General features: G+C 40.3%; 1 protein-coding gene across 2 annotated transcripts in view; it reads right to left on the reverse strand.

Moving 5' to 3' along the window:
- Positions 1-26,949, reverse strand: part of LOC134043863 (pleckstrin homology domain-containing family A member 5-like) — a 63,686-nt gene that overhangs the window by 6,951 nt on the left and 29,786 nt on the right. Inside the window, exons 8-20 of one of the 2 annotated variants that reach the window (XM_062492599.1) lie at positions 23,245-23,328; positions 20,536-20,655; positions 18,120-18,173; positions 14,460-14,540; positions 8,769-8,831; positions 8,120-8,200; positions 7,836-7,985; positions 6,339-6,440; positions 5,217-5,328; positions 4,904-4,950; positions 3,932-4,120; positions 3,300-3,417; positions 905-1,020 (exon numbers count right to left, since the gene is read on the reverse strand). In XM_062492599.1, coding sequence (XP_062348583.1) covers positions 905-1,020; positions 3,300-3,417; positions 3,932-4,120; positions 4,904-4,950; positions 5,217-5,328; positions 6,339-6,440; positions 7,836-7,985; positions 8,120-8,200; positions 8,769-8,831; positions 14,460-14,540; positions 18,120-18,173; positions 20,536-20,655; positions 23,245-23,328 — 1,317 coding nt within the window. The remainder of the gene's footprint in view (positions 1-904; positions 1,021-3,299; positions 3,418-3,931; positions 4,121-4,903; positions 4,951-5,216; positions 5,329-6,338; positions 6,441-7,835; positions 7,986-8,119; positions 8,201-8,768; positions 8,832-14,459; positions 14,541-18,119; positions 18,174-20,535; positions 20,656-23,244; positions 23,329-26,949) is intronic. The other variant, XM_062492600.1, reaches the window with a different exon arrangement.

The raw sequence follows: 26,949 nt of genomic DNA on the forward strand, positions 1-26,949 counted from the left end.
TTGATCTAATAGTAATTTTTGCCCTTTTATTTCAAGAAAAACTGCAGCTGGGCATCACTTAACTGCAAGTGCAGGCTGAAACAAAGTGCATTTCTGACCACTTAAAAATCTTTAATTCTAACCAGTATATTTTCCCCAGAACAACACCCATTTACGCACTCTTTTCTTGAAATTCACTGGTTTTCAGGCAGATTTGTACTCCTTATGACAAATAGAAATGGACTTCAGGCATACCAGCAGCACTGAGCACATTCACAGTAGCTGATATCAGTTAGGAAAAGCAATATTCTTTCTCCAGTCAATACCCTGGGAGTTTTTCTCTCCTCTCCCAGTCTTCTCACACCTTCTGTAGCTATGGCAAAAGTTTTCCTCTCTTCTGCATGAACTTCTGTATGTGTGTGTCTTTAACCCAGACACCACAGAACTGTCTAATCTGAAATGTTGGGTTTATTACCTGCATGCTGCTTACCACATCCTTATTTTGTGGCTGCTTTAGCTATTTCCCAAATTATTTTAGTATTGAAATAAATAAAATTTTATTTAATAAAAATAAATCAATAATAAGTAAAAGCCTGTGCTTATTATAAAGGGGCAGTTAAATTGCCAAATACAAGATGCTTCACGTGCTTTCAACTCAAGCCTGAATTTCAGCAGATCAGTAGATTTACCATTTATTTCTTGCCCACTTTGTCTCCATGCAGTTTAACATACACAGCATTTATAATTTTATCATTCTTTCTACAGCTGTCTCCACTAATCTAGTATATAATGCTTTTATAACAGTGGTTTTTTGTTTTTGTTTTTGTTTTTTTCTGGTAAAGAAAATGAAAATAACTTTAACTTTTGGAGTAGCTACCAAACAGAAAAAGGAACACGTCAACACTCCAAGGTTATTTGGAAGTACCGTTCTCAGATCTATCTTCTTGCTCTTCCTCAAAGTGACATAGGATGCTATTGTTGAGGACTCTGGCGTTGGGGATTTGGTCCTGGGTGGAACAACTCCCACAGGGAAATGTGAGCCTGCAAAACAGCAAAGCAACACACTGAGTGCTGTGCAGAACTCTGCCAGAACTGCTGCTTAGTTCTGCAGAAAAGACACGCGGTCAGCCTTGGAACTCTTCTCCCAAAGGCAGGGTCAGGAGAGCTGCTGACAGTGGAGACTCTGGAGCTCAGGCCGAGCTCTTGATTTGTGTGTGCACCCCATGCTCGTGTCTGTGTGAATGGGATCACCCTGAGCCTGGGCAGTGCAAACAGCTCAGGATACTCTGCTATGAAACAACAGTTTGGGTCTCCTTCAGACACGGAAAAGGATCAAACAAGGCAGAATTCAGTTTTCTTTTTGTGTCACCTGTGTCACGTACCACACAGGTCACAATGTTCCTCTGCTCTCACATTTGTCATGGGCCCATTTCTCTCTAACTGCTGATGTTTGAAATGAGGGAAATGGCTGGCATGAGGAGTGCACAGCACAGTGAAGTGCACAACCCCTAAAAAACCTTCCTAAATTTCCTCTGAAATTATTCATTTTTAGAACCAACCTCAATAAGAAACTACCATCATTTAAGTATGACTCCTAAAACAGCAAGACAGAAAGAATTCAGAGATGAGCTGCCTTTATGTTTCTTTCCTCATCAGCTTAAAAACTTAAGAGAGAACAGCACAAAAATGCTTCCTGAACCGGCAGAGATCTGTAATGGCTTACACACTGTAACAGAACTGAAAAAATGAGAAATGGAAACTTTTCCTACTGCATGGGGAGTGCTCTTATGAGAGAATGCCCAGAACAAGCAATGTCTGTTAGAAAAGTCATGCTGCAATGGTAACTCACAGCTATGATAAACAACAGACTGAAAGGAGTTTTAGAGTATACAAAGCCTCTCATGGCTTGCTGCCACTGCAGCTATTCTGTTCCACACCTCCAAATAGTATTTATCTTAGGGGAATTTGCACTACTGCTTTCCCTGGCTGAGGACTGTTTTTCTACAAATGTACATAATAAAATAATTTCTGTGATTGAGATAGAAAGCAGATTGGGGTGCTTAAAAAGTGTTGCTTTATATAGTTACTGTGGATCTTCTTATTCTGTCCTTACCATTACTTCACCTCTTGACAAAAATGACTGTGAATAATCAGAAGCATCACAGGTCAATAAAACCTAGGCATGTTGTCAGAAAGACAAGTTTCTCAATTTAGGTCATCGATGATTAGCAAATCTCAGGATAAATATTCCATTTTTCACCACCAAGTTAACAGATATTTAATTACGTGCCTTAACATTGCATCTCAGCAAATACCCCAGGAAATCTGAATTGACAAACTGCGTGGTAAGTGCAAGCTGAATTATATCACAGTACCAGTCACAAAGTTCACACCCAAACTGTATGCCAACCTTGGTTTTAAAAACCTCTATGACCATTCTGATGAAAACAGCATCTTTGTACAATCATAATTCCTGGTAAAATCCTGTTCTCATTGCATCAGCCTGCCTGTAAATGCTTAGTCAAAGCACCAAAACAACAGTGATCCTGCTGGCACTGGCAACATCAATCCTTAGGGTAAAAAAAACCAGGTACTTTTTCTCAAAGCTCTTAACATGTTTTTTGGGAGGCACTAAAGCTGAGCATTTTCCTGAAGTCACCTTTAACAAACTATTCTGTGTGTTTTAACAAACAGAATTGAGAAGCACTTCCTGGTAAAAGACTCTACCAAGCAATTAGTAGCTTTTATGGGAGCTAGGTGAAGGGAAGAATCTAAAGCATTCAGCAATTGCAAAGACCTTTATTGTCTGTACAATCCAAGGTCATGATCATTATTCCTATTATATCAGAGGACAGAAGGCAATTCAACAATTACAAGATTAAAAAAAAGAAAAAGACATTGTTTCCCTGCCTTATGAGAGCCTGAAAATTCTGTGGTGCTGCCTTTTTGGACGTTCCAGTGACATAACATCAGGAGCTTGATTCAAAAACTGAGTAATTGTTCAAGGGAAGAACATAAAATGGGTAATTGTTCAAGGGTATGGTGTGTGGGGAATGTGAGTGATGTGATTAGACATGGTGTCAATAAGGATTTCAGGGCTGTTGCTGAGTGTAATGTTTGATTTTTCTGCAGTGTAATTGTCTGAAATTTCTCTCATCATATAATTAAATCATTATTTTATTGTGGAAGCTGTTCCATCCAAGTGAGAAATGGACAGGCTGCAAAGACACAAACCACGAGGCAGCTCCTAGAGCACAGCTGAGCTCTGCATTCCTTGTGAAAAAGCTGAAGGGTTGGAAACACCATGCCTGGGGACAAACCTTTGGCAGAAGATTCCGATTCTGAAATTGGCTCTGTTTTTTCTTCACCATTAGACTCATCCACTTCTGCTACTGTAGTTAGCTCGGGCTCGCTCTTATAAAGCCTGTAATCAGGACCCTGAAAACACCAAGGGATGAGGTAAATAAACTAGGCACTTTGGTACAAGCACTCATGCCTTAAGACTCAAACCAATTATCCTGTGATAACTCTGCTCTCACTTGAAGACAGTGTTCCATCTTCAAGTGGTGTGGCAGGAGAATTTTTTGGTAGTTAACTTGAGCAGCAACATTTACAGCCAATCAGAAATTACAGGAAAAAACTGCCATAACAAGGCAGAGTTGTGGGGTTTTTTTTAATGATCTTCTGGAGACAAATTGGTGTGAGCTTCAAAAACTGAGCCCAGGAACTAGTGAGGAGAACAATCTAAGTTTATGAAATTTAAGTCTTAAGACACTCCATATATGCACAGAACATACGACAGGAAAATGTGAAGAGCAAAATGATGCAGCTATAAACAAAAGGAAAAAAAAAGTGAAACCACAGCACAAAAGTAGCCAGATGAGTAAAGAAAAACTGACTGTGGGGAGGGGGGAGGATGTTCAGGAACAACGTGGCAGCCCGAGCCACTTACACAGTAGGATCCATTTCTGTGATATCCTTGCACTTGGTACATCTTCTTTTCTTCTGTCAGATGTACTGGGCCCCTGCTATAACAGAGCAAGGAGCTGCTATCACTGGGCAGAGGGGGGATTATGGGAGGATGCTCTGTAAAGTCATAGGACCGAGGGAGTGGAGGACGAGGTGGGACTACTTCCTCTTCCTAAAGATTGTAGAATAGTCACCTTATTTAGATGTGCACACCTGGTACAGTTATTTATAACTTAAAAACAAAAATATATCACCACGGCTACAGCAGCTATAGATTTTGCAGCTAAAGGGACAGTGTCACATTTAACAACAACAAAAAAAGATTCTAACACCTGCACTTTCTGTTGGACGTGTACAAACTCTCCAAACTGTACTTTAAAAAATTAAATCCAATATCTTTTGAAAGACTTTTGCATAAATGAGACTTTTAGGAAGTTCTGTAAGTCAGATGTATTCTGCATACACTTTAGACAACCATGACAATGTCCCTTTAAAACTGTAACTTCTAGTCAGATTTTCAGAGGAATTCAACATTTGGGAGCTCCCACAGCTTCAGATCTTCTTGTGGGTGCTCTGGCCATCTGAGAACCAGGCTCAATATCTGAATAAACATAGAAAACAGTGTATTTCTTCCCATGAAAAGTGTGGTGGGTAGAAAATGTATCCATAAATCAGGGTTTATATTTCTATGGTAAGAGCCTATGGAGAGGAAAAGGTAAGAAATGGAAAAGAGAAACACACCAGTGAGAATACAGAGACACAGTACAAATGAGTGTTAGAATTACTAGTGGAGGTATCAGGCTTTAAAACTAGTTCATAATGCCATGTTTTTACAGCAAATAATACTGAATACACCCTTCAGACAGCCTTTAAAGATTCACAATAATGCTTGTTTTTATCACAGCCATATTACAACTTCCATAACGCTAAAATAGTAAATATGCTAAAACCATACCTCATTTTTATATTTAATAGAAGAAAATGTCCTTGATACCATGATGCCTGTATGGGGGAAGGGGGAAAGGTGTAGGGGAAAAAAAGAAAAAGAGAGAAAAATGGTTTTCAATAAACAGCTTTTAAAATATCAACTACCACCTGTTGCTATCAAACAAATACACCAAGCATCAACTTAAAATAGTATTTGCTTTGTTCTTTTCTTAGTCATTGTGCCATTTTTTCAAACATACAAATGGAGCAACAACGGAGCTTACGCTTCAAAAATGCCGATGATCCAATTCCATCTCCTGTGTGACAAAAGCATTGCTTACCTGCCTCAGAAGAGCTTCTCTGCTGTTTATGTTTAAGTAAACCCTCCATGACATCCTGAATTCTCCACAGCTCCTTCTGAATCTGAGCACGCTGTATCCCTGCTGATTCAGTCTGCCAGCAAATAAACAGAATATATGGCCAGCACATCAGAACACATTGCAAGGGGGAAAAAAAGGGAAAACCTTCCTCTCTCTTTAGGCTACACTGCATATCCTTTCACAGGGAAGGAAAATAAAATGCAGCAATGACAGACACTCTCCCATAAAGCATTCAAACATTGTCTGGAACAAGAAGTGTAAGATTAACTAAATTCATAACGCCCCAGCCAATCTGAGAGCAATCTGCTAATTCAAACTTCACTTCAAGAACACAATTCCATCTATGGTGTCTAAAGAAAATCCAAGCAGACTCGGCACAGGAGACCCACAGAGAGCCCCAGAAAAGGAACCATCACTTCCTACCCCCAGGCAGGTGGGCATGAACACAGGGCTGCTATATAAACTTATCCACATTCGTGGACATGCACACTGTGGACCAGTCAATGCAAGTTCTCCAGATTTTTGGGCTTCCTTGTGATGTCTTTCATAGCTGTATAGAAAATGAAGCCCTGGAACAAAGACCCTGCAGTGCAGAGCACACCCATGTGCCTGTCCCAGAGAACCTGTGCACATCTCCACATCTGTGTGTGTGTGTCCCTGAGAGCTCTCCCTGGAATCCAGCACCAGCCCTGTCCTGTCCCGTCCTAAAATACACAGCACCCCCCTTGGTTTGTAAGGCCTGGAGCAATACCCATGGCATCTTCTGTAATGATTTCTTCTGATAAAGTGAATTATTTTAAAAATACTTTTTTAATTTTAAAGTAGTCCGTTAAATGGAAGGATTTGTGTGAAGATAAAACAAAAAAAAGGAAGCTTTCAGACAGAGGAACACCAGTATTATAACACAAAAAAAAAAAAAAAAAAAAAGAAAATCTGAAGAATTCTTCAGAACTTACAAGGCAGAAAAAGAAATTACAAGTTTGTTCGTTAGTTCACTGCTTATCCCCCTATTTTCATTTGTGTAGTTTTAAAACTCATAGAAAGTCAAAGTGCATTGAGTATACTTTAAGATCTTTGCCACACCTGAATTTCTCCAAGACGATCGAGCTGCTCCTGCATGTGGTTCCTTGTTACAGTCACATCATACTCCAATTTATCATATTCTCTCCAAGCTCTTTCCAGTTCCTAAGTATGTAACAAATGTAAAGAATTATGCATCCATGTTCAATTAAATAAAAAAAAGTATTTCATTTTCTTTTTACAGCGGCATGAAACTTCAGGAAGTAGCACATAAATAGATACCAGTAATAAATAAACAGATAGATAATTTAGAGAATGCAATGTTTAAATAGGTTTTTGATTTTCTAATGATACTGAATGAAATTTCAAACAAACAGCATTTTGTCTCTTCACTAAGAAAAAAGACAGGCAAGGGCAAATTCTTCAGAAAATGCCTTTATAGTCAGCAGGCATGGGGATCTTAAGCTGTCTTTCCAGCCAGGCAGAAAAGCCACAGAAATGGATGGAAATTTGTCTCTTTTATCACCCAGAATACACACGTGTGAGTGCACAGCATGTGTGTGCACAGGCAGTGCAATAAGCAGGGGAAATACTGTGAAATGTTTCTGAAATGTTTTTTATTCTGTGTTTCTGTGAAATGAAGCTCAAGCAGGAGTGCCCCAGGGCAGTGAGCACACCTCTGCTCTACACAGCTGCAACTGCCAACACCACAAGGAAAAGGTGAAAAAAATAAATATATCTCTTCTCCTTTGAGGTCAGCCCCACCATATCCCTTCTGCAGCAATTTCCTCATTTAGAATAAATTAAAAAGTTAATGAGGGAAAGTGTATCTTGGGGATTTGCTTTTCCCCTGGTTCCCTTCTCCGTGTCCAATTCCTTCTACAAGCCAGTCCCACATCCAGACTACAACCAGGATTTCAGGGCTCACAGCACATCAGTTTTACCACAGCTACCCCCTGGAATCTGACACTGAAATAAATCCCTTTTTGGATGTATCTGGAAGCAGGCAAAAATGATTCGTTGTTGTTTCGGCACAGAAATCATCACAAACTGGAAAAGGACAGTAAACAGCAATTTCCTTCCTATCCCCCCCTTTTAAAAGACTTTTGAAGTGCATGATTTGAAAGATCTTTTAAATGTAACGGCCCACTATTAGAGAGACTGTGGCTATCCTGCAGCTGCTTTTGCTTTTAAAAGAAGTCAAAAAAAGTTTGTGCCTGACACTATTTTGCCATCACATGAAACAGCTTATTTGTATTGTTTAATTCTTCTGTTATCAATTTCTCATATTTCAGAGGTGATAACTGCCACACTAATTAAGTCAGTAAGCACCCATTCCTGGTTAAAAAAATTTAAAAAATAACAATAAAATACATAAAATTAGAGAAAGACCACCCGATGAATGCAGTGATAAATCACTTTCCATCCACCTTTGACGAAACCACAAACAAGGAAAAGAGTTTTTGCTGGGATGCAGCAAAAAAATAAGCAAAGCCCAAGCACTTAGGAATGTGAGCAGAGTAAGTGGATGAAGGCTGGCTGGGAAGAAGTGGCACTCACTGCAGTGGCTCGGGACACCTCCCGGCAGGTGCTGAGCAGTCCATTCTGCAGGTCATCCCTCTGGAGCACCACATTCTGGATGGCTGCTGGCTTATCTGCATTCATTTCTATCTCCTGGCTGGCTGAGAGCAAGGCTTGCTCAAGCGTGTACTATTGGAATAAAAAGAATTATTTTTAATGTTCTGCATCGCTGGGCTGATTTTCCTTTTATTTCAGCTATCAGTGTTCTGATAATAAGCATGTAAAATAACATCCACTTTAGGTAATAAATACAATTGTCCTACTTTCTCCTTGTGTAGCTGTTGAAGCTTCTCCTCCAGTGCTTGCACAACTTTATCCTGTTCACATAAACGGCTCAGCTTAGCCTAGTGCAGAACAGAAAATTGCCACAATTAGCAGTTTGTTATTTACATCTTCAGCCATCAGAATCTAACTTGATCAAATCATTACACGAGTCTGTAGAAAATGTTCTTAAAGTAAGAATTCTAAAATTACGTAAGCATCAGTCTTGCATTTTCAAATTAATTAAGAAACCCTCTTAAGGAACTATGAAGTGCTATTATAACTTGAAGCAGCGTGGCTCAAAACATGTAATTTAGCATTCTACAGCTAAATCTTTACAACTTAATAATAGGTATTAGATTCCATTTTAATTTACATATTGCTTAGTATTACAAAGATGATTTTATGCATTCACAGTCTGTCCCATGTATTTTCAGGTGATCGTATCAAATAGTTAAAATTTCAGCCTAAAATGTAATATTTCCTGTGAGTCAGAAGCTTATTACAGAGACACGTCCCTCTAGATCATGATGCAATTTGTGCTGGCAATCACCTGTGGGTTTCAAACCCAAAAGCCAAGAGGAACATTACTGTCAAAGTAAAGAGACAAATACCAACATTTACAAGGAAGAAGGAATACAGGTGACTTACATCAATGTCCAGCTCTTCAGTTCTATATTTGTATAGTGTACCCCTACATTCTTCTTGTGTTAACTATAAGGAAGAATAATATTGCCATAAAACAACTTAGTTGGACTGTGAAAATGAAAACTGCTGCTCAGCTTAACTTTTAACACAGAAATCAGCTTTTGCTTGAAAGGTAAACCTGCCACATTGAACGATACATATTTAGCCAATAAACACTAACGAGGGTAAATAAATGGAATGTCAAGCAGACTGTCAGCAGAGCTGCATTAAATTAATACGCTGTTTCTAATGCAAACTGGAGTTTCAAACACGTACAACTCAATCAAACATGGATTATGGAGGAAGATGTAATTGCCAGAGTACATCTAAATAATGATGCATCACCGTGTCTAAGTTTTGTTATGTGAATTTGAAATAGAGGGGCTCATTCTACTCTGAATTAGCCATTGCAGGCCCACTAAGGCAGGTGTTTCACAAGCAGGATGTTCTGATGTGAAGCCAAAACCAGAGCAGAATGACCCAAGTTTACAACATGTATGTAAATATCTTGTTAGAGATACGTCCAGTAAATGCCACCACTTTTCATATGGATTTCCTATTTTTTATAGGATTTCCTACTTTTCATAGGATTTCCTGCCCTTCAACAGAGCATCACCAGAAATGCCACAAAGGGAAGCTCTTCTATTTTACCTTTGGACCTAGGCAAACTTGTCTCCTAGTCCAGATGCAAAGTACCTCAAACTACTTTCATATAGCTCACATTAATTTTTTAACTTATTTTATTCTGTTACTGACCAGTAACACGATTTTTAAATATTTTTACAAGAGAAAAAGCAGCTCCCCATTTCAGAGAGGACTGTCACACACAGCAACTACTTAATACCCTATACAGCAAGTAAGGACACATCACTACCAAATTTCATATTCTATTTAATTAAAAACATTGTGAGGACAGAGTCCCAACAGAGATGCTTTCCTTCCACGTGTCTGTCATAATTAGGTTATTGTGACTTACTAGTACAAGAAAGATTACTGAAACACAAGTCCATGTTAAGGGACACTTATAAATAAAAGGACTAGGGAAGGGTTCATGAACAAGCATTCCAAACATAAAACAAATCTTCAGCACACTAAAGTGTTTCATTTCACGATATTATGTCCACATACCTCATGCAAATGTACCTGGTGACAATTCAGAAGGATGAATAGTGTATCAAAAGCACACAAATAACTTTCTCTGGAATGGACATTTCATGAAAATGAATGTTGGAATATGAAAAAAGCCACAGCACTTTTGCACCTCATGAATGTCACACGAATTAAGATATCTATTTAAACTCCCACTACTGTAGAGTTGTGTTGTTTTACTGTTGATTTTATCACAATGAGAGAAAAATGAGGAATGGAAATATTTAAATAAAACTCATAAACATGGCCAAATGTCTTTAACTTACAGAGGAAACCTAGTTATATTTCACAACAGAAAGATTTTACAGAAGGAAGATTATCCCCCTATTAGATAAACACACCTTTCCAAGTCACTGCTCAGCATTTTATGTGGCTTGGCTGGAAAAATATATTGCTTTTCCAAGCCAGTATTTTTTATACTTTCATAAAAGGAGAGACATTAATTTCTTTCTTTTTTTTGTCATTTCAACTTTAATTATAGCCAGGTTTAAAACAGTTTGCCAATTCAGCATCCCTACCCCTCTGTACCTCCTGAAAGGAATACATCTGAAGTATTCAAAGAAGGAAAACACATTTTCAGAGAACACCACAGCTGTGCTAAGTCTTCCTATTAAAATCCTATCACACTTCTCAAATTGCTCCCGACTTCTTGCTGTGGCCAGCAGCACCAGCTCCACACGACAGGCACTGGAGAGCCCCTTCATTTTAACATTTAACATTTAATATCGAACATTTCCACTGCAGCATCCCGCACAGCCTCAGCACAGAACCTGCCCAAACGACATGAATATCTGACTCCAGATACACGAATAACTTGAATGCCTGACTCCATCTGCGGGAGAAGAGCAGCTCCGCTTCTCACAGCACAGCGGTACATGCTGGAGGGGAGAGGACAGGGCTGGGATCCCACCCTGCTGGAAGGGCAGCAGCAGCAGCAGGCAGAACACAACTACACATCACAGTCGCATCCCAGGCAGGGCTAACAGCCTCGGGACCCTGCAGGGCACCCCAGAGCTACCAAAACGTTCTTTATGGCACTCCCGCAGAGCCTTTGCCAGGGCAGTGACTCCAGAGCAAGAGTGCCATCTGCTGAAGCAGCCGCGGGAGCTCTGCTGGCCTCCCTTCCCCTGGGCACCTGCCTTGTGAACACACCAAATCCATCCTCGAAAGCTGGGGAAAGGCACCCGAAACCTCCCAGCCACGACCCGCAAACAGAAATTACCGTTCCTCAAAGGCACGTGCAGAGTTTGGCCAAACTGCGTCTTGCAGGTGAAAAAGCCAAAGTGACCTCAACTGAACGTCCCTCTCGGGTGAGAAATCATCTGCCATCAGCTGCACAGTCCCCCCCTCTGTCCCAGATGATTCCCAAAGAGGGAGAGATCCCTGTGGTGGACACACTAAGATGTGGCTGAGACACAAGGGGCTGAAGCTGTTTAAGGAGTTGATATTAAGAACATTGAAGTGGCAGCATTATTTCATTCCTTTGTCAGCCATTTGCAGATTCCACAATTTTGATTCAGTAAATATCTAGGAGGATGTTCCACACCCCAAAAGCACTCTGCAGGACACTGCACTCAGGAAATTAAAGCAGGACAACCTAGGACATTTTGTTGTGGAGCACAAGATTAAAATCAAGACTTCCAAGAGGCTTTTTTGTTTACTTCTTGCTTTTAAAACTACTTCTTGCTATCAGGAAGCAGGGCAAATGGGCATTTAGCCCCATTAAACAAGGTTTTCCCCCAATTTTGAATTCTGTGACATAAAACACTTCAGATACAAATTGAAAAGATTTTTAGATTGAACACAATCACCTTGTGTTCATAACAGAACCTGAAACGTCTCAAAATCTAACCTGTGTAACAATTTAAATGTATGCAGCTCCTATAACAATAATAATAATAAGCCATAAGCAAAACCTCCCTATCCTTACAGGAACAACAATCTTAAGGGTTATTTTTCTGTGTTTTAATGTATTAAGAACAGTTTTCTATGGCAATACCTGGATGTTAGCTTGTTGCACTCAGATTTTTTCTTCTTAAGGGGACCCACACACATAAGAGAAATTGAGGAAAATTTTGCTTTTTAAAGTCAGCTTGTACTGCTTTAGAGAAAAATATCAGAGAACAAGATTAACACTCCTCATCTAGTATTAGAAAGAAACAAAAGAAACAGAAACCATGGTAGAAATGGATCTAGTCTGTAAGAATGCTTTTTTTTCTTGTCTGTATGTATGGAATAATTTCCCTGCCTTGTGCCTGTGAATTTACAGCACAGTCTGCAGAGCAGACTGATGTAAGTCAAGTGATTAAGTAACTCTGAAGATGCAACAAAATCACTAAAGTGCCTTATAAATAACACATTTGAAATAGTAGATGCTTTTGCTGTTTTACTAGAAAACCAATAATCATTACAAAAAGTAAACAAGACAAATTAAATACAAACTTCTTCTGCTTTCCTTTGCTTAACTCTAAATGAGCTCAGACATAAAATTGAGCTGAATGAACTGAAGCTGAGAAAGATCCTTTTGGTTGCAGTCATCACAAACTATTTTAGCACCCTGACAACCAAACAAGTTTCAGTCACTTGCACAGAGGCTTCTCCCAATTATTTACATGTCTTTAAAACTGCAGCAGGAAAGACGACTGTTAAACCAATTTATTTTATTTGAATAAAAAATGATACGTTGCTTAGACTTTAAATAAGCTGCCAGAATTTTAAACAGGTTGGTTTTGCGTTACAAAAAAGTTTAGAAGACTATTTAGGCAGTGAAATTTTGAGTGTATTTTTAGCCTATGCTGAAAATCAGTCAATGCAACATCTAGTACAGGAAACTTTATCCCTGAAAGCAGGAGATGAAAGCAGCCTCTGCAGGAGCCTTCCAGCATGTCACAGGCACCCTAACCTGAAGAAACCACATCTCTGGTGGCAGCAGGTTATTCAGTCCTCACGACCTGTAAAAGCCACTGTTTCTGTGACAAGGATGTCAAAAAAGAGTTTATTCAGTGCCAGGTGGGAAGCATCAGATGTGCCTGAAAGGTGAAGGCAGATCCTGCAGCTGGCAGCAGAGCTTCCTCACCTGGGAATTTCCTGGCACTCCCAAAGGCAGCAGCAGATTAACCAGGCACAGAGAGCCCTCAAGCTTATTTTAATTCTATTTGATATTAGAAGCTCGGGCTAGTTTCCCCTGACACATCTAAACCACCTCTGCTCATTATACACCTCTTGATTTATTTGTCTTACATACTCTATCACACAAAATTGACTTGATTTGAAAAAAAACTCTTAACAGTCAGACTTCTTAAAAATTTACAACAAACCCCTAAGATTTCATTTAGGGCTCGAGGGCACCTTAGCTGTCTCACTGCCCTCCAAGCAGCTCCTCCAGGTTCCATGTGAAAGCTCCTGCTCTGCAGGTAGGAGCACAGATCTGATGGTCATGAGGTCAGCCACTACAACCCAACCTCTGGAAAGCTGAGATTTTTTGGGGGAACATTTCTGCATCAGAAACAAACTTAAGGCGTGGAGCTGACTTCAAAAAAATGAAATGTGATTAAGCTGCAGCACTTTTTTAGAAACATGGCAGCAATAAACATCTGTTTTACATGGCAGAACATCCCCTTTTCTTCAAACTGAGCAAGCTTTAAGCATCATTTTGGCAAATAACAAGGGCATACCTGGAAGTGCAAGGGAACTGCCCAGACACTCCTTAGTGAGAGCAGCACCTTCACTGTGCTTGAGGCAAGAGACCTGTGGAACATCCCCTGGCACGACAGGGGCTGCTCAGTTCAGCCCCAGCACCCGAAATGCCCCACGGTGCCAACGCAGAGGGATTGGCCATGCTCATAAGTTAGTGCAGGTCCCACCTCACAGACAATATTTCCATTCACATTTCCACTTCTTCTTCCATCTTACCATTGCCAACCAGCACTAGAAACTCTGCAAAGTGTGCACAGTAAAGTCTGCTGTGACTTTATGAACAGACACTGCCTTTTGGATTTACAGGCCCCAGATCAAAGTAATTTTGATCCTTTCTTTCTTCAGTGGCTAAAGGCTTGGTAGGTGCAAACAAAAACTTGTAAATCCACTTCCTAGAACAAAACAAAATTGCCAGAAATGACCAGGTAAACACCACTCACATGCTTTTGTAGTGGTCAAAAGAAAGAAGCACCTTTGAACACTAATTGCAGAGAATCATGCTAAGACAAATGTTGGAAGCTTACTGGAAGTTTCATGAATTTACTGGACACCTGCATAAAGCACCAAGTGATTAAATAGTCTAGACAGATAGGAGTTATTCTGAAGGGGACATTTACTGAACAACAAAAGGCAGCAGAAGCCATGCTGACGACACTGCAGCGTTTCAGGAAGCATGGATGACTTGTGGGTGTCCAAAGCAAAGGAGAGAAACACCGATGTCATGAATAAATCTGAGGAACAACCAAAACTGTCACTAAGGAAAGTTTTCGCAGATGATAAAGCAATTTCATTCACTATCCAAGACCTTACTTGATGGTACAGTTGTGGTCTTAGCGCCGAGTTCTCAATCATAGTGTGAACCATGGTGATTAAAGGTTCATTCTCTTTCATCTATTTCAAATCAGGAGGAGCATACAGCAAACATCAGTTTACAGCATGGCTAGATTTGAAAGACGACACTGTAAAATACAGCCTCTACTTTAATTCTTTCTAATAATGCAGTAGATTACATTTTAACCCATGCTTTTTATATATTCCATCATTCAGTAATATCAACATCTGAAAAGCTTAATAATATCAAACAAATATATTGAAAAACCGTAAATGCTCGACACCAATGTAATATTCATTCATCAACACTCTCCCTTTTTAAAAAAAAAAAAAAAAAGCTTAAAATAAGTTTGGCTTTAAATGGCATTGACATGAAAAGGTTTATTGGATTTTGCAGCAGGAACACTCAAACCTTTATCAGAAACCCTTTTAAATTATAGCTTTAATAACTCGGGGTACATTAAAAAGATATCAGCATTCCCAGCTTGTGAACAGACTTATGTCCACGTATCACAAAATGCCTTCATGTACTGCACTGATTTATATCCTTTGGAACTTTGAATTATTGCCTGCTGCATTTATCCACCCCCATACACAGGAGTGAATCTATTTTGGAACTGGTCAGACATTTTCTATAATGATTAGAATTTACTGTTAAGCACGCAGAAGTCAAAATCGGGTATCTTATTACACACTGCATACATTTAGGGTTTCAGAAAAGTGTGCAACACAGAAAAACGTATGGGATTTTGGTTTTAAAAAGGAGACTTTTCTAACAATAACGGGGAAACTATGAAAGCAGGTGGCTTTCTTCTCCAGAAGAAAACTGAAAAGTCACTTAATGCACAATTCTCCTCCTATTTTTGCTGGAAACTTTAGGACCTGTTGGAAACCTTACCAATACCTGTTCCAGGTATGGTTGCATGAAGTGTGTGAAGTATGATCTTTCACTCTGCATTGATGCATGTGTGTGTGTGTGTGTGTGTGTGTGTGTATATATATATATGAGCTGAATAGTAAAGGGATTTTCATCCAAAGGAAAGCTTTACTATGAAGATAAAAATCAGAAGTGTACTAAAAGACTGGTGTGCTGGAATTCTGGATTATATCAGAAAGGTTCAAGTGGGACCTTCTGCCATGGCTTTATTTGCAAAGGAGAAAAAAAGCACATCTAGCTTTTACTTGGGAAAAACACCCAACCTAATGTTAAGTTTTGGTTACATTTTTTGTAATTACTGGGTACAAATAAATTAAAGAAACAGCTGGCTTGCATTTAGTAGCACACAAAAAGTGCTTCTTTAAAATCTGATAATGCAGAAGACTGAGCTCAGTGTTCCATGCTGGCAAACAAACCATGGTTTCCTAAGGCTGCTGGCTATGTCAAGAACTACTTCCTAAATTTTACCTTCATCTCTGTCCCAACTCTGCAAACCTTGAGCCAGCAGAGTGGTTTAAAAACAAAAGATTGCTGGACAACCATTTATTTGGCCATAAGACATCAAATCTGTGGCTATCTGTGTGCCAAATCTTTTCAGTCTTTTCCCCCACTCTTTCTCTGAAGTCCAACAGCAACAACAAAAATTCTGAAAGCATTAATTCCAAACCATCAAGAAGTGTAACACGAGAATTTCTGAGCATTGCCAAAGGAAACAGCAGCACAAAAACAAAGCATGATTTCAAGAAGGTGACTGAACATTCTTGATCCTTGACAAGAAAACCACCTAACCAGCAGCCAGCTCACTGCAACAGAATGTAAATTACCTCCTTTACATATGAATTTTAGCCTGCCTGAAAAGTCACCTGTGCAACCTGGCAACAAACTTACAATTTATTGTTGTGTACAATAAATAATGTAGGTAATAATAAGTAATGTGTGAATTCTTTGTGACCAAGAGGGTGAGAGTTGAAGCCACAGGGGCTGGAGTCCCACCGTGTGCTATAAGCAAAGCAGGTTTTGACACTCTTTGCAGAGATTAAATACAAGTGGAAATACCTAATTTAAGTACAAAGGACATGAAAATCCAGACAGGGTAAGTGATTTTGCACACTGGTAACAAGGAGGAAAGGCCTCAATTACACTGAAAGAAATTTTGATTTTTTTGGTGCTTTCCAACATAAAGGGAAATTGATATATAGTATTATAAAGCAAGAGAAACGAGTATTCCAACTGGCTCTTGCAGGGTTTTGTGATTAAGGTAATATATTTTAGACTTGATTTCCAAGTTGTACTGACTCTTTACACCTCTGGCATGGCACAACTGTAAGACTTGTACACTTTCCTAAATTAATGTTTACCACATCACATTTCTAAATTCTATCTGGTGCAATTATAAGGAAAATAATTTTTACTATTTTGCATCCTGCACACAGACAATTCCCCCCATTTAATCCTGTCCATCACAGTCACAGGCTTGGCTACCCAAGCAATAACAACACTTTCACACTTCACATCGAGTTATCCTTTCTTGACAATTACACTGCTGAAGACAGAATCACTCCCTTATTCCAAAACATTACAGACTGGAAATATTTGAGTTGGATGAAATATTTTGGTCTATTTTAGCAAGCAGTAAGCCCCTACTTTTTTGGACCTCCTGCAGCCTCTTAAATAGAACAATACAGAGATGTTGAGAAATGCATTGCCATCAAAGTGGTCACAATTCCCACCCTGTTTTCAAGGGGTAATAGGAAAATAAAGTCACTGTGTGAGCCAAGCCCATGTGAGAGTGTGTACTGTGTGTCTCTGTGCACAGCTGGGGTTTTTAATAACCCACTGAAACACCAGCAGAGGAGAACACAGAATATAAAAGTTCTAACAGTTGGATTTAAGTGTGAGGCTCTAAACTTTCAATAAAAGAGACTTTTACAAAAAGCAACTTTTATATTTTTAACCAATGGTCATTTAGTTGCTTATTTTAATTCTAAGCACTTATGACTGTCTTATAACTGATAGCAAAAAAAAAAAAATCCACTTCAAAACTTCTCAAACACAACTTGTACAGAAATCCCATTTGGTCATGAAGAGAGGTATGTGATATTGCAATTCTTCACTTGGCAATCAATTATGTTAGTGAAGACAGAACTGTACCCTCACTCCATAAGATACCAGGAACTGGAAAGAATTAAAGTCTTATATAAATCTGTCAGAACGAACTGAGAAAAATGAGAAAAGGAGCCACGTTATGATTTGTTTAAAATATTTCTTCAAGTTTGACCTCCTCTTCATTTAATGTCCTGTAGAAACATCTAACTCTTTGTAATTTGAAAAACCTAAATTCTCAGAAGTACCCAGTTTTTATAAATTGCATGTGTGTCATATGAGCTTGGAAACATATCAGGACTGGTTAAAGAAGATAAAATGCTACAGTTAGTGTTATTATTAAAAGGAAATTAGGAACATATTTAGAACAGAAAAATGAATTGGTGATTGGCTACTGTTTTCTGGCAAATTATAAATTCAGGGATTTTTTTTCCCGTAACAGTTCAAATTTTGGATAGATCAAGATATTCTGTGCTGTGGGCATCATCCAACTTCATAAAAACCACTGCAAATCCTTCTCCCCAAATATTTCCAGCTTTAATAGGAGCAGGCAAAAAGCATTAAGAAATATAAATGCACAAGTAAATTGCAAATCCCACCTGGTGATCCAAATATATGGCATTCCTTTGAAGGTGATGTGAAAGAATCTCATTCTAGCAGGCAGCAGAGGGGAAAAGGACAGAAGGTGCAGAATGCATGAAAAGAGCTTTAAAGGATGTAAACTAGACAATGATAGACAGTTTTTATGGAGAAATATAATGCTGTTTTTAACTGCATTTTTGGTGAACTGTTAACAGGTTTTGAGCCTGAAACAGAAATTATTAAAGTTTTCTACAAATCAGACTGAGAACTACCACATTTCATTTTGGTTTACATTTAAAATACAGCAAGATTATGTAAATGTCCACTACACAGGTAACTATGAACCCTTTGATAGAACCATGTTTTCAACACGTCCTGCTTTCCATAGACATATCTCAAATAAGGTGGTATATGATAGGAGGCTGCATAAACAACAGATTAATCTCCATCTGTCATGACTAATTTTGTTTGTAATACTGATAGATTAAAACCACTTCATCTTAAATGTGAGCTGCAGCACACTTTGAAATGTCCCCAGGTAATTTTGATTTGGCTTATTTCAAAAAGTGACACCTCAAAGGGTTGATAGCAGAACACCACATACACACCAAAAATTAAATCTCAAAGGGCTGACAGAACACCACACACACCAAGGGTTACATCTCAAAGGGTTGATAGAACACCACACACACCAAGGGTTACATCTCAAAGGGCTGATAACACCACACACACCAAGGGTTACATCTCCAAGGGTTGATAACACCACACACACCAAGGGTTACATCTCAAAGGGTTGATAACACCACACACACCAAGGGTTACATCTCCAAGGGTTGATAACGCCACACACACCAAGGGTTACATCTCCAAGGGTGGATAGAACACCACACACACCAAGGGTTACATCTCCAAGGGTTGATAGAACACCACACACACCAAGGGTTACATCTCCAAGGGTTGATAGAACACCACACACACCAAGGGTTACATCTCAAAGGGCTGATAACACCACACACACCAAGGGTTACATCTCAAAGGGCTGATAACACCACACACACCAAGGGTTACATCTCCAAGGGTTGACAGAACACCACACACACCAAGGGTTACATCTCCAAGGGTTGATAACACCACACACACCAAGGGTTACATCTCCAAGGGTGGATAGAACACCACACACACCAAGGGTTACATCTCCAAGGGTTGATAGAACACCACACACACCAAGGGTTACATCTCAAAGGGTTGATAGAACACCACACACACCAAGGGTTACATCTCCAAGGGTTGATAGAACACCACACACACCAAGGGTTACATCTCCAAGGGTTGATAGAACACCACACACACCAAGGGTTACATCTCCAAGGGTTGATAGAACACCACACACACCAAGGGTTACATCTCCAAGGGTTGATAGAACACCACACACACCAAGGGTTACATCTCCAAGGGTTGATAGAACACCACACACACCAAGGTTTACATCTCAAAGGGCTGATAACACCACACACACCAAGGGTTACATCTCCAAGGGTTGACAGAACACCACACACACCAAGGGTTACATCTCAAAGGGCTGATAACACCACACACACCAAGGGTTACATCTCCAAGGGTTGACAGAACACCACACACACCAAGGGTTACATCTCCAAGGGTTGATAACACCACACACACCAAGGGTTACATCTCCAAGGGTGGATAGAACACCACACACACCAAGGGTTACATCTCCAAGGGTTGATAGAACACCACACACACCAAGGGTTACATCTCCAAGGGTTGATAGAACACCACACACACCAAGGGTTACATCTCCAAGGGTTGACAGAACACCACACACACCAAGGGTTACATCTCAAAGGGCTGATAACACCACACACACCAAGGGTTACATCTCCAAGGGTTGACAGAACACCACACACACCAAGGGTTACATCTCCAAGGGTTGATAACACCACACACACCAAGGGTTACATCTCCAAGGGTGGATAGAACACCACACACACCAAGGGTTACATCTCCAAGGGTTGATAGAACACCACACACACCAAGGGTTACATCTCCAAGGGTTGATAGAACACCACACACACCAAGGGTTACATCTCCAAGGGTTGATAGAACACCACACACACCAAGGGTTACATCTCCAAGGGTTGATAGAACACCACACACACCAAGGGTTACATCTCCAAGGGTTGATAGAACACCACACACACCAAGGGTTACATCTCCAAGGGTTGATAGAACACCACACACACCAAGGGTTACATCTCCAAGGGTTGATAGAACACCACACACACCAAGGGTTGATGTTACTCTACTGCACTCGCGCGGGAGCGGGGAACTTTTGCAGGATGCGAACTGGTGTTAATGAATGGCCGTGGGTTAGTGAGGATGGAGCAGGACACACACTGCAGAATAGCTGACCTTTGGGCTGCTGGCCTCAAGCTTTAGCTGCATGAGCTGTGCTAGTGTGTGCTCCCGGATACTGCTCAGCTCTGCCTGCTGCCGTCTCAGCTTTATGAGCAGCAGGGTCAGCTCCTCCGGCTGCACCGGCGCACCGAAGAGCAGAGAAAAGGTTAATTGGCACCCCAAACGACACTGCACAAAAACAAGGCATGCCTTGGAAGAGGTGCACTTCTCCAGTGAAGCAGGTGCACCTTCCAAGCGCCTTACAGAAACTCTGGCAGTGGTACAACACAAGAGACACCATCTCCCCCAACTGAAATACAAAATGAAGGGTTAGCTCTCGACTGCTCAAGCCAGCAAATGCCATAAAAGTCAAACATTCTGTATTAAGGACAAAAATAATCGAGGGTTTTGCAGGACAAAGCCTGTGCAGTCCTCAAACTTTCCCTGACGTGCGTATCAAATTGATGATATTGAATTAACTCAAGGAAAAACGATTCCAGCCCTTAGGATGTCATTACCTGCACATGGGCAGCCAGTTGAGCTCAGGGAAAGAATCAAAACATGCCCTCCAGAAAACGTAGTTTTAAAAATAATTCTCCAAATGTATGTGTCAAAATTGAGAGGAGAAAATGATGACAAACCCATGTTAACTGAACTATCTCAGAAATAATCACCTTTTACAAAATAAATCTGCACAAACATGAGAAATATAATTTTCCATCCCACCTTCCACAGGTCTGAGGCCTCCAGTTATTTTATTGCTTTACTTTTATGACCAAGCTGTACAATACAGCCTTAGGAAGGGATGAAGAATAGCATTTAAGACCCAAGATTATATGCATTATGGAAATAAAGTCCAACTCAAATGGGTATTTTTCAGGTAATTCCACAGATCACCTTAGGTCAGTTTGGGAAACTTGAACCATTCCTGGGAACCGTTTCTATTAGTAATACTTCAAAGAAAACAAACCACTGAACATCACAAGTTTGGTTTTTTTTGTATGTCCCTGTTTGCTTCTGTTTCTTACACTTCTCCAGAAGTCAGCCTTACAAGAGGTTAAATATTCATCCAGTGTTTTGATTTTCTCACAAGCCCCGTGAGTTAAACAAAGCCCAAGCACAAAACCCTCCTAAACCCCTGCTTGCTCTCACCCACAGCCACAGAACTTCCCCAAGGCAAAGAAGTGAAGAAAAGAGCTCCAGAGAACCACACATTAAAAACACTGAAAGTGAATACAGAATAAAGTTTCTCAGGATAAGGAGGAAAAATCCCTGAGGAGCAACATGGCACTGGCACTTTGTGAGTTCAGAAAGAGGAGCCCACAAGAGGGAGCAAGGGATTTCCACACAGCTCCAGCTGGAAAAACCCTTTGTTTTCTTGGGGGAAAACCAACACCAAACCCAAACTGTCTAGTGGTAGTTTTCCTTCTTACAGTGCTCCTTCAATGCCTGGATTTTAAACACTTAATTTCAGAGAGTAAGTGTGAGGATCTGGACTGCTATACAAGGCATTTTCCAGTTCTCTCCAAAAATAGGCAACAGTGCTTTCAGTCTGGAAAGCAACATCCCTTCAAAGCACAAGAAGTCTTATTTTTGGGAATATGAGAACAAAAAGTAGGATCTTCAAGCAAAAGGAGCAGTGATCCAGTTTTCAACATCAAAACTCATTTTGGTACATTCTGGAAAAGCCCAATTTTAGTGCATTAGGAATAAACTATTTAATGGCACCCCAACCCAAGCTTTTTTCCCAAGAGAGGAGCCCCTAGAACAAAACTGCTCCTCTCTAGACATTCCTAATGTTGCTGTGAATTTGATTTGGACTCTCGCAACAACCACAACACAAACTTTTCGTAGAGCTACCCCAGGTTTGCTCCTCTGGCCCCTGCTGTGGGAGGAATTCTGTTTGGTGTCTTGGACCTGCTCGTCCCTCTGGAGATCAGCCCAGGAGAGCTGAGGGGGCCACGAACCCCAAGAAATGTCTGGAAGGCTCCAGCTGCCAAAAGCCACCCCACGGAAGTCAGAAATCTGTGCTGGGAAGTGCAGGAAACAGGGCTCGAGGCAGTGGAAGGACTGGCTTGCCAAATTAAAAAAAAAAAAAAAAAAAAAAAAAAACAACAACAAAAAAAAACAACAGTTTTCTTAATTCATAACTCTCTCCATCAGTATTTTTGGATGGACAGAGAGATGACAAAAACTGGTAAAGAACTGACATGAATTTAGGGCAATTTTTTTGGCTGAGAGTCATGTTTCAATTAGGAAAGTGGACAGGATACACCAACATCACTTTGATGAAATATCTTCAGTGAGAATTTCAGCTCTACCACAGCACAGTGTCAGAAAGGACATCATTTTACAGAATGCTCTTTTTGTACCTTTTGCTTTTCCAAAAAAAGCCAAACTTTACTTCTAGGATTTTCTAAATAATTAATGGAGAAATAAGTGTTCTGTGATGTAGTTTACCCTCTCCCAGGAATTTCAGCAATGTATCAGTGATGACTTAAAAAATAATGAATCTGTATTTCCCAAAGAAACCCTTGACTCAGCAGCTACATGATACTCTCAGAATTCTGTGGAATCACAGAGTACTTAATTCCCTGATAATTAAAATAAAGGCTACATTTAAAGCAAGCTTTAACTAGAATAAAATTTCAATGTTGCCTCTTGTTACTTAAAGTATTATTCTAAAAAAAGGCCCCTGATGTACCAAATAAAAGTCCAACTCACTGTTTTGCCCTGGAGGCTCTGAGGAGAAACAGGCTGTAAAGTCAGACCTGCTGGCATCGACCTTCTGTCAGGCACAAAGACATGCTGTACAAAAAAAAAAAAAAAAAAAAAGCACAGTGTGATCCACAGTTATTCCCAAAGACTCAAAAACTTTGCATGCTAAAACTAAAAGTCAAGCCAACTTGCCCTACATGAAAATTTGCTATGATTTGTGCCAGTCATGCTGCCTAGGTAACTCAAGCAGTATCAATTTCAGAAATACCCCCCATTTCATAATTCATTTAATTAACAGTTCTCCCTCATTACTGTTGCCTGCATAAACAAAAGCTTTAGCTTTTCACTTCTGTTCCTCATCCTTTTCCCCCTCACGTTTCCCACCCTTTCTTCTCCCCCTTTTCCCCTCCCCCTTCCATGCCCTTTCCCTCTCCTTGCTGCCCTTTCCCAGGGACGCTTCACAGCGACACGACACGTGCCACCGGGGCAGCGTGCCCGCAGACCCAAATCCTGCACTGCTCACTTCAAACCAGCCCGCTGCCTGGGCTCAGACTTCTGCCTGTACCTGCAGTGGGAGGGATGTGCCATGACTGAGCTCTGCAGGCAAAGCTCAAGCTGGGCTTAAGATGCTGGTCTCAGAACCAGCACTCGGGCTTTGCCAAGCACAGTTCTATCCCACACTTCCCCATGCCTTCAATTTTGGGTCAATCTTGGTTTGCTGGACAGGGCAGTTTGCTGTTCCCATCACTTCAGTAGTCCAGGTCTCCAGAGAAATCACATCCTGAGCCTGCTCCTCCTGCTTCTGCAGGGATGTATTTTACACCAGGGGCTGCCTGAACCAGGGGTATGAGCAGGCTCAGTCTCACAGCAATGACCTCCCACAGGTGAGCAGGAATAAAAGGGCAAGGAGAGGACCACCCCTGCTCTGCCTTCCTGCACACACAAAATACACATTTGGGTACTTAAGCCAGTGCCAGGGCTGTGGGAAGCAATTATTTTTCTGCTAATACGGTTCAGAAGAGAACTACTGGTTTGTGCAAGCAAGGAGGAAGCAGGGGAGGATTTGTGATCACCTCTGGGAAGCACCCTGAAGTGGTGGAGCTGACACAAGGTCTACCCACAAATCACATTTATTTCTGATGATGCACCAGATTCTATGATGATGATGATGATGATTATTTTCTGATGCTACGACAGCTCTATTTCCAAAGCACAAACAACATAACCAGTAATATTCCCCAGAGTGGATGTTTATCACTTAATAAATGTAGACATTGGCTAAGAACATTGCAAAACATTAAATATTCATAAATAGGAAACGTTTTGTAGCAAATTTACAGGAAGCCTGGAAAACAACAGACAGTTGTAGCACAAAAAGGTCCACACTCATGGCAAGATATCTCAGATAAGTACATCTATAATGATTTGTGAGCAAAAACATTGAGGACTCCCTTTACCAGAGCTGGAAAGGGAACTTGCATGACACAGTTCATTTAAGGACAGCTGAACAATAGCAGTTTGGGGAGGTAGTCTTCTTCTGTCTTGCTGGATTCTCAAGTACTAGGGGCAGATTGCTTGATAAAGTAAGTTCTGTGGGTGCAGTGTAGCACTCTTGGGGCTGCAGATGTAATAGCTATTTCAAGAACAACAGGGAAGGTCTTGGAATAGTTAGAAAAGACACAACACAGGAGAGAAAACTAGCTGATGGGAAAAGAAATAGGAAAGAAAATTTTTAAGCTGCAAGGTGACAATTTTGGAGTAGGCAATACCATTTAAACACATACAAGCACTCAGTTCAAAACCATGTGCTGTCAAAAATAGAAAGTTTTGGCAACTGTTCATGATGTTCTCACTCCTGCATTTTCAGACCATGTCTTCACTGTCCTTCTCTAGATATTCTTTCTAACTCATCACTTGTGAACAAGTTTTAAACAGGTAATAGCTTAAAAGGTAACAAACGCTAACAGGAATTCTGCAAATGTAAAAGTCCAGCCAGGGATGATAAGATTACAGTCTTGTAGTACATGGAGAAAAATATATCGGTGACTGTCCTGGTTTACAATGCAACATACATATTCTATTACCATCTGAGAAGGGTGATCATCCTTATCTCTGTGGAAATGTCTTCTGTTGATGGGCCATAACTGATAAGGGTGATCATCTTTATCTCTGTGGGAAATGTCTTCTGTTAATGGGCCATTGAGTCCTACTGTATAACTGATAAGATTACATCATCCCATTGGGAGATGCTCCAGCCAGGAGGATGAGCCAAGCCTTTCCTACCTAGATAAAAACTGAGGTTTAGAACACCAAAGGCAGCCTTTTTCCACTGGATTCCAGAGGAAGAACCAGGCTTTTATCCACATCATTGCTGGACCCTTTGGAGGAAAACTGCACCAGCACCCTGACTGATAGGGTATCAGGTTGTATTCTGACTCTGTCAGTGGTTTTATTTTTATTATTGCATGTATTTTGTTTTTTTTCTTTTTTTTTTTTCCTCTTCCCTATTAAAAATTGTATTATTGACTTGAAGTCTCACTGGTTTTGCTGTTCAAACCAGTACAGTGACAAAAAATGATCTTCTTATGGGTTAAATGCTCCAGCATAAAACAACAGAAATAGTATGAGGAACACTGCTTTACAGAATATTGGATAAATTCTAGAACTTTCTGTTTGGATGGCTATCTGTGCAGAAGTGCAGCACTGGATATGAAAAATACAGCCCTGGAGAAGAAAATTCATCCCACCTCTGAACCTGGGATAGTGCTCAAAGAGCACAGAGGGGACTGAGCTCTGGGGGGACACAGCGTGCCATTTTCAACTCCCTGTCAGAGGGGGGCTCAGGAGGATTTTGAGAACCTAAAAATAAAAAGCCAACCATTGAAAGCCACTGAAAAACCTAAGATCTCTATGTAGATGGGGTTTAGATGTTAAATTTACCCTACTGGTTTCAAATAATCAGTCTTCTAACTACCCACCTCTTAAAGACAGAGGTGTTTTAATGTTAATGGCAAAAGTTGCGCAACTGATTAAATACAAACCAAACAGCAAGAGAAACTCAGGGGAAACAGGAGGTTTGTATAAAAGATAGTAAACACTAAATGAAATACTAGCATAAAGTGCTCAACAAGGAACAAAAACATCAGGAAGCAGAACAAGGTTGACAGGACAAGTCATACACACTCTGCAGCACTGACCTCAGTGACAGTTCTCAGAGATGTGAGAAGCACTGATTCCTAAATTTCCAGAGCAGTTGAAACATAAAGGATGTCAAAGCAAAATGACTCATTTGGTGATGGAGATTTAAAAACCTTAAAATCCAACACCTGATAACCAACTCTAAGTTGTTTAAATTGCTTTAAGTTATAGTTGTAGATTATTTTTGTTCCCTGCATCAAAATAAACGAGAAAGACGCCCAAGGATAAAGTTTTTTAGAAAAATGCTCAGGAGCATTTTACATCTAACTGAGGGAGTAATTTGTATTTAATTGTTTACAGTCTATTAAAACCCATGGTAACACAAGGATGCTGGATGCAGCAGAGTGGCACGTACGGCGCCCAAGTTTACAGTGGTCAAGAGCTAAGGCTGTGTGCATTTAGACTGATCTTCAGTGATCTCCCTAAGAGCCCAAAGGCATAAAAAGGAGCAATGCACTTGATTTGCTGCTGGAACCCAAGGCAGTGAACTTGTTGCTGAAGAACAGAAAGCAG

Source organism: Cinclus cinclus, chromosome 4 (assembly GCF_963662255.1).
Source record: "Cinclus cinclus chromosome 4, bCinCin1.1, whole genome shotgun sequence".
In the NCBI taxonomy this organism is placed as follows: domain Eukaryota; kingdom Metazoa; phylum Chordata; class Aves; order Passeriformes; family Cinclidae; genus Cinclus; species Cinclus cinclus.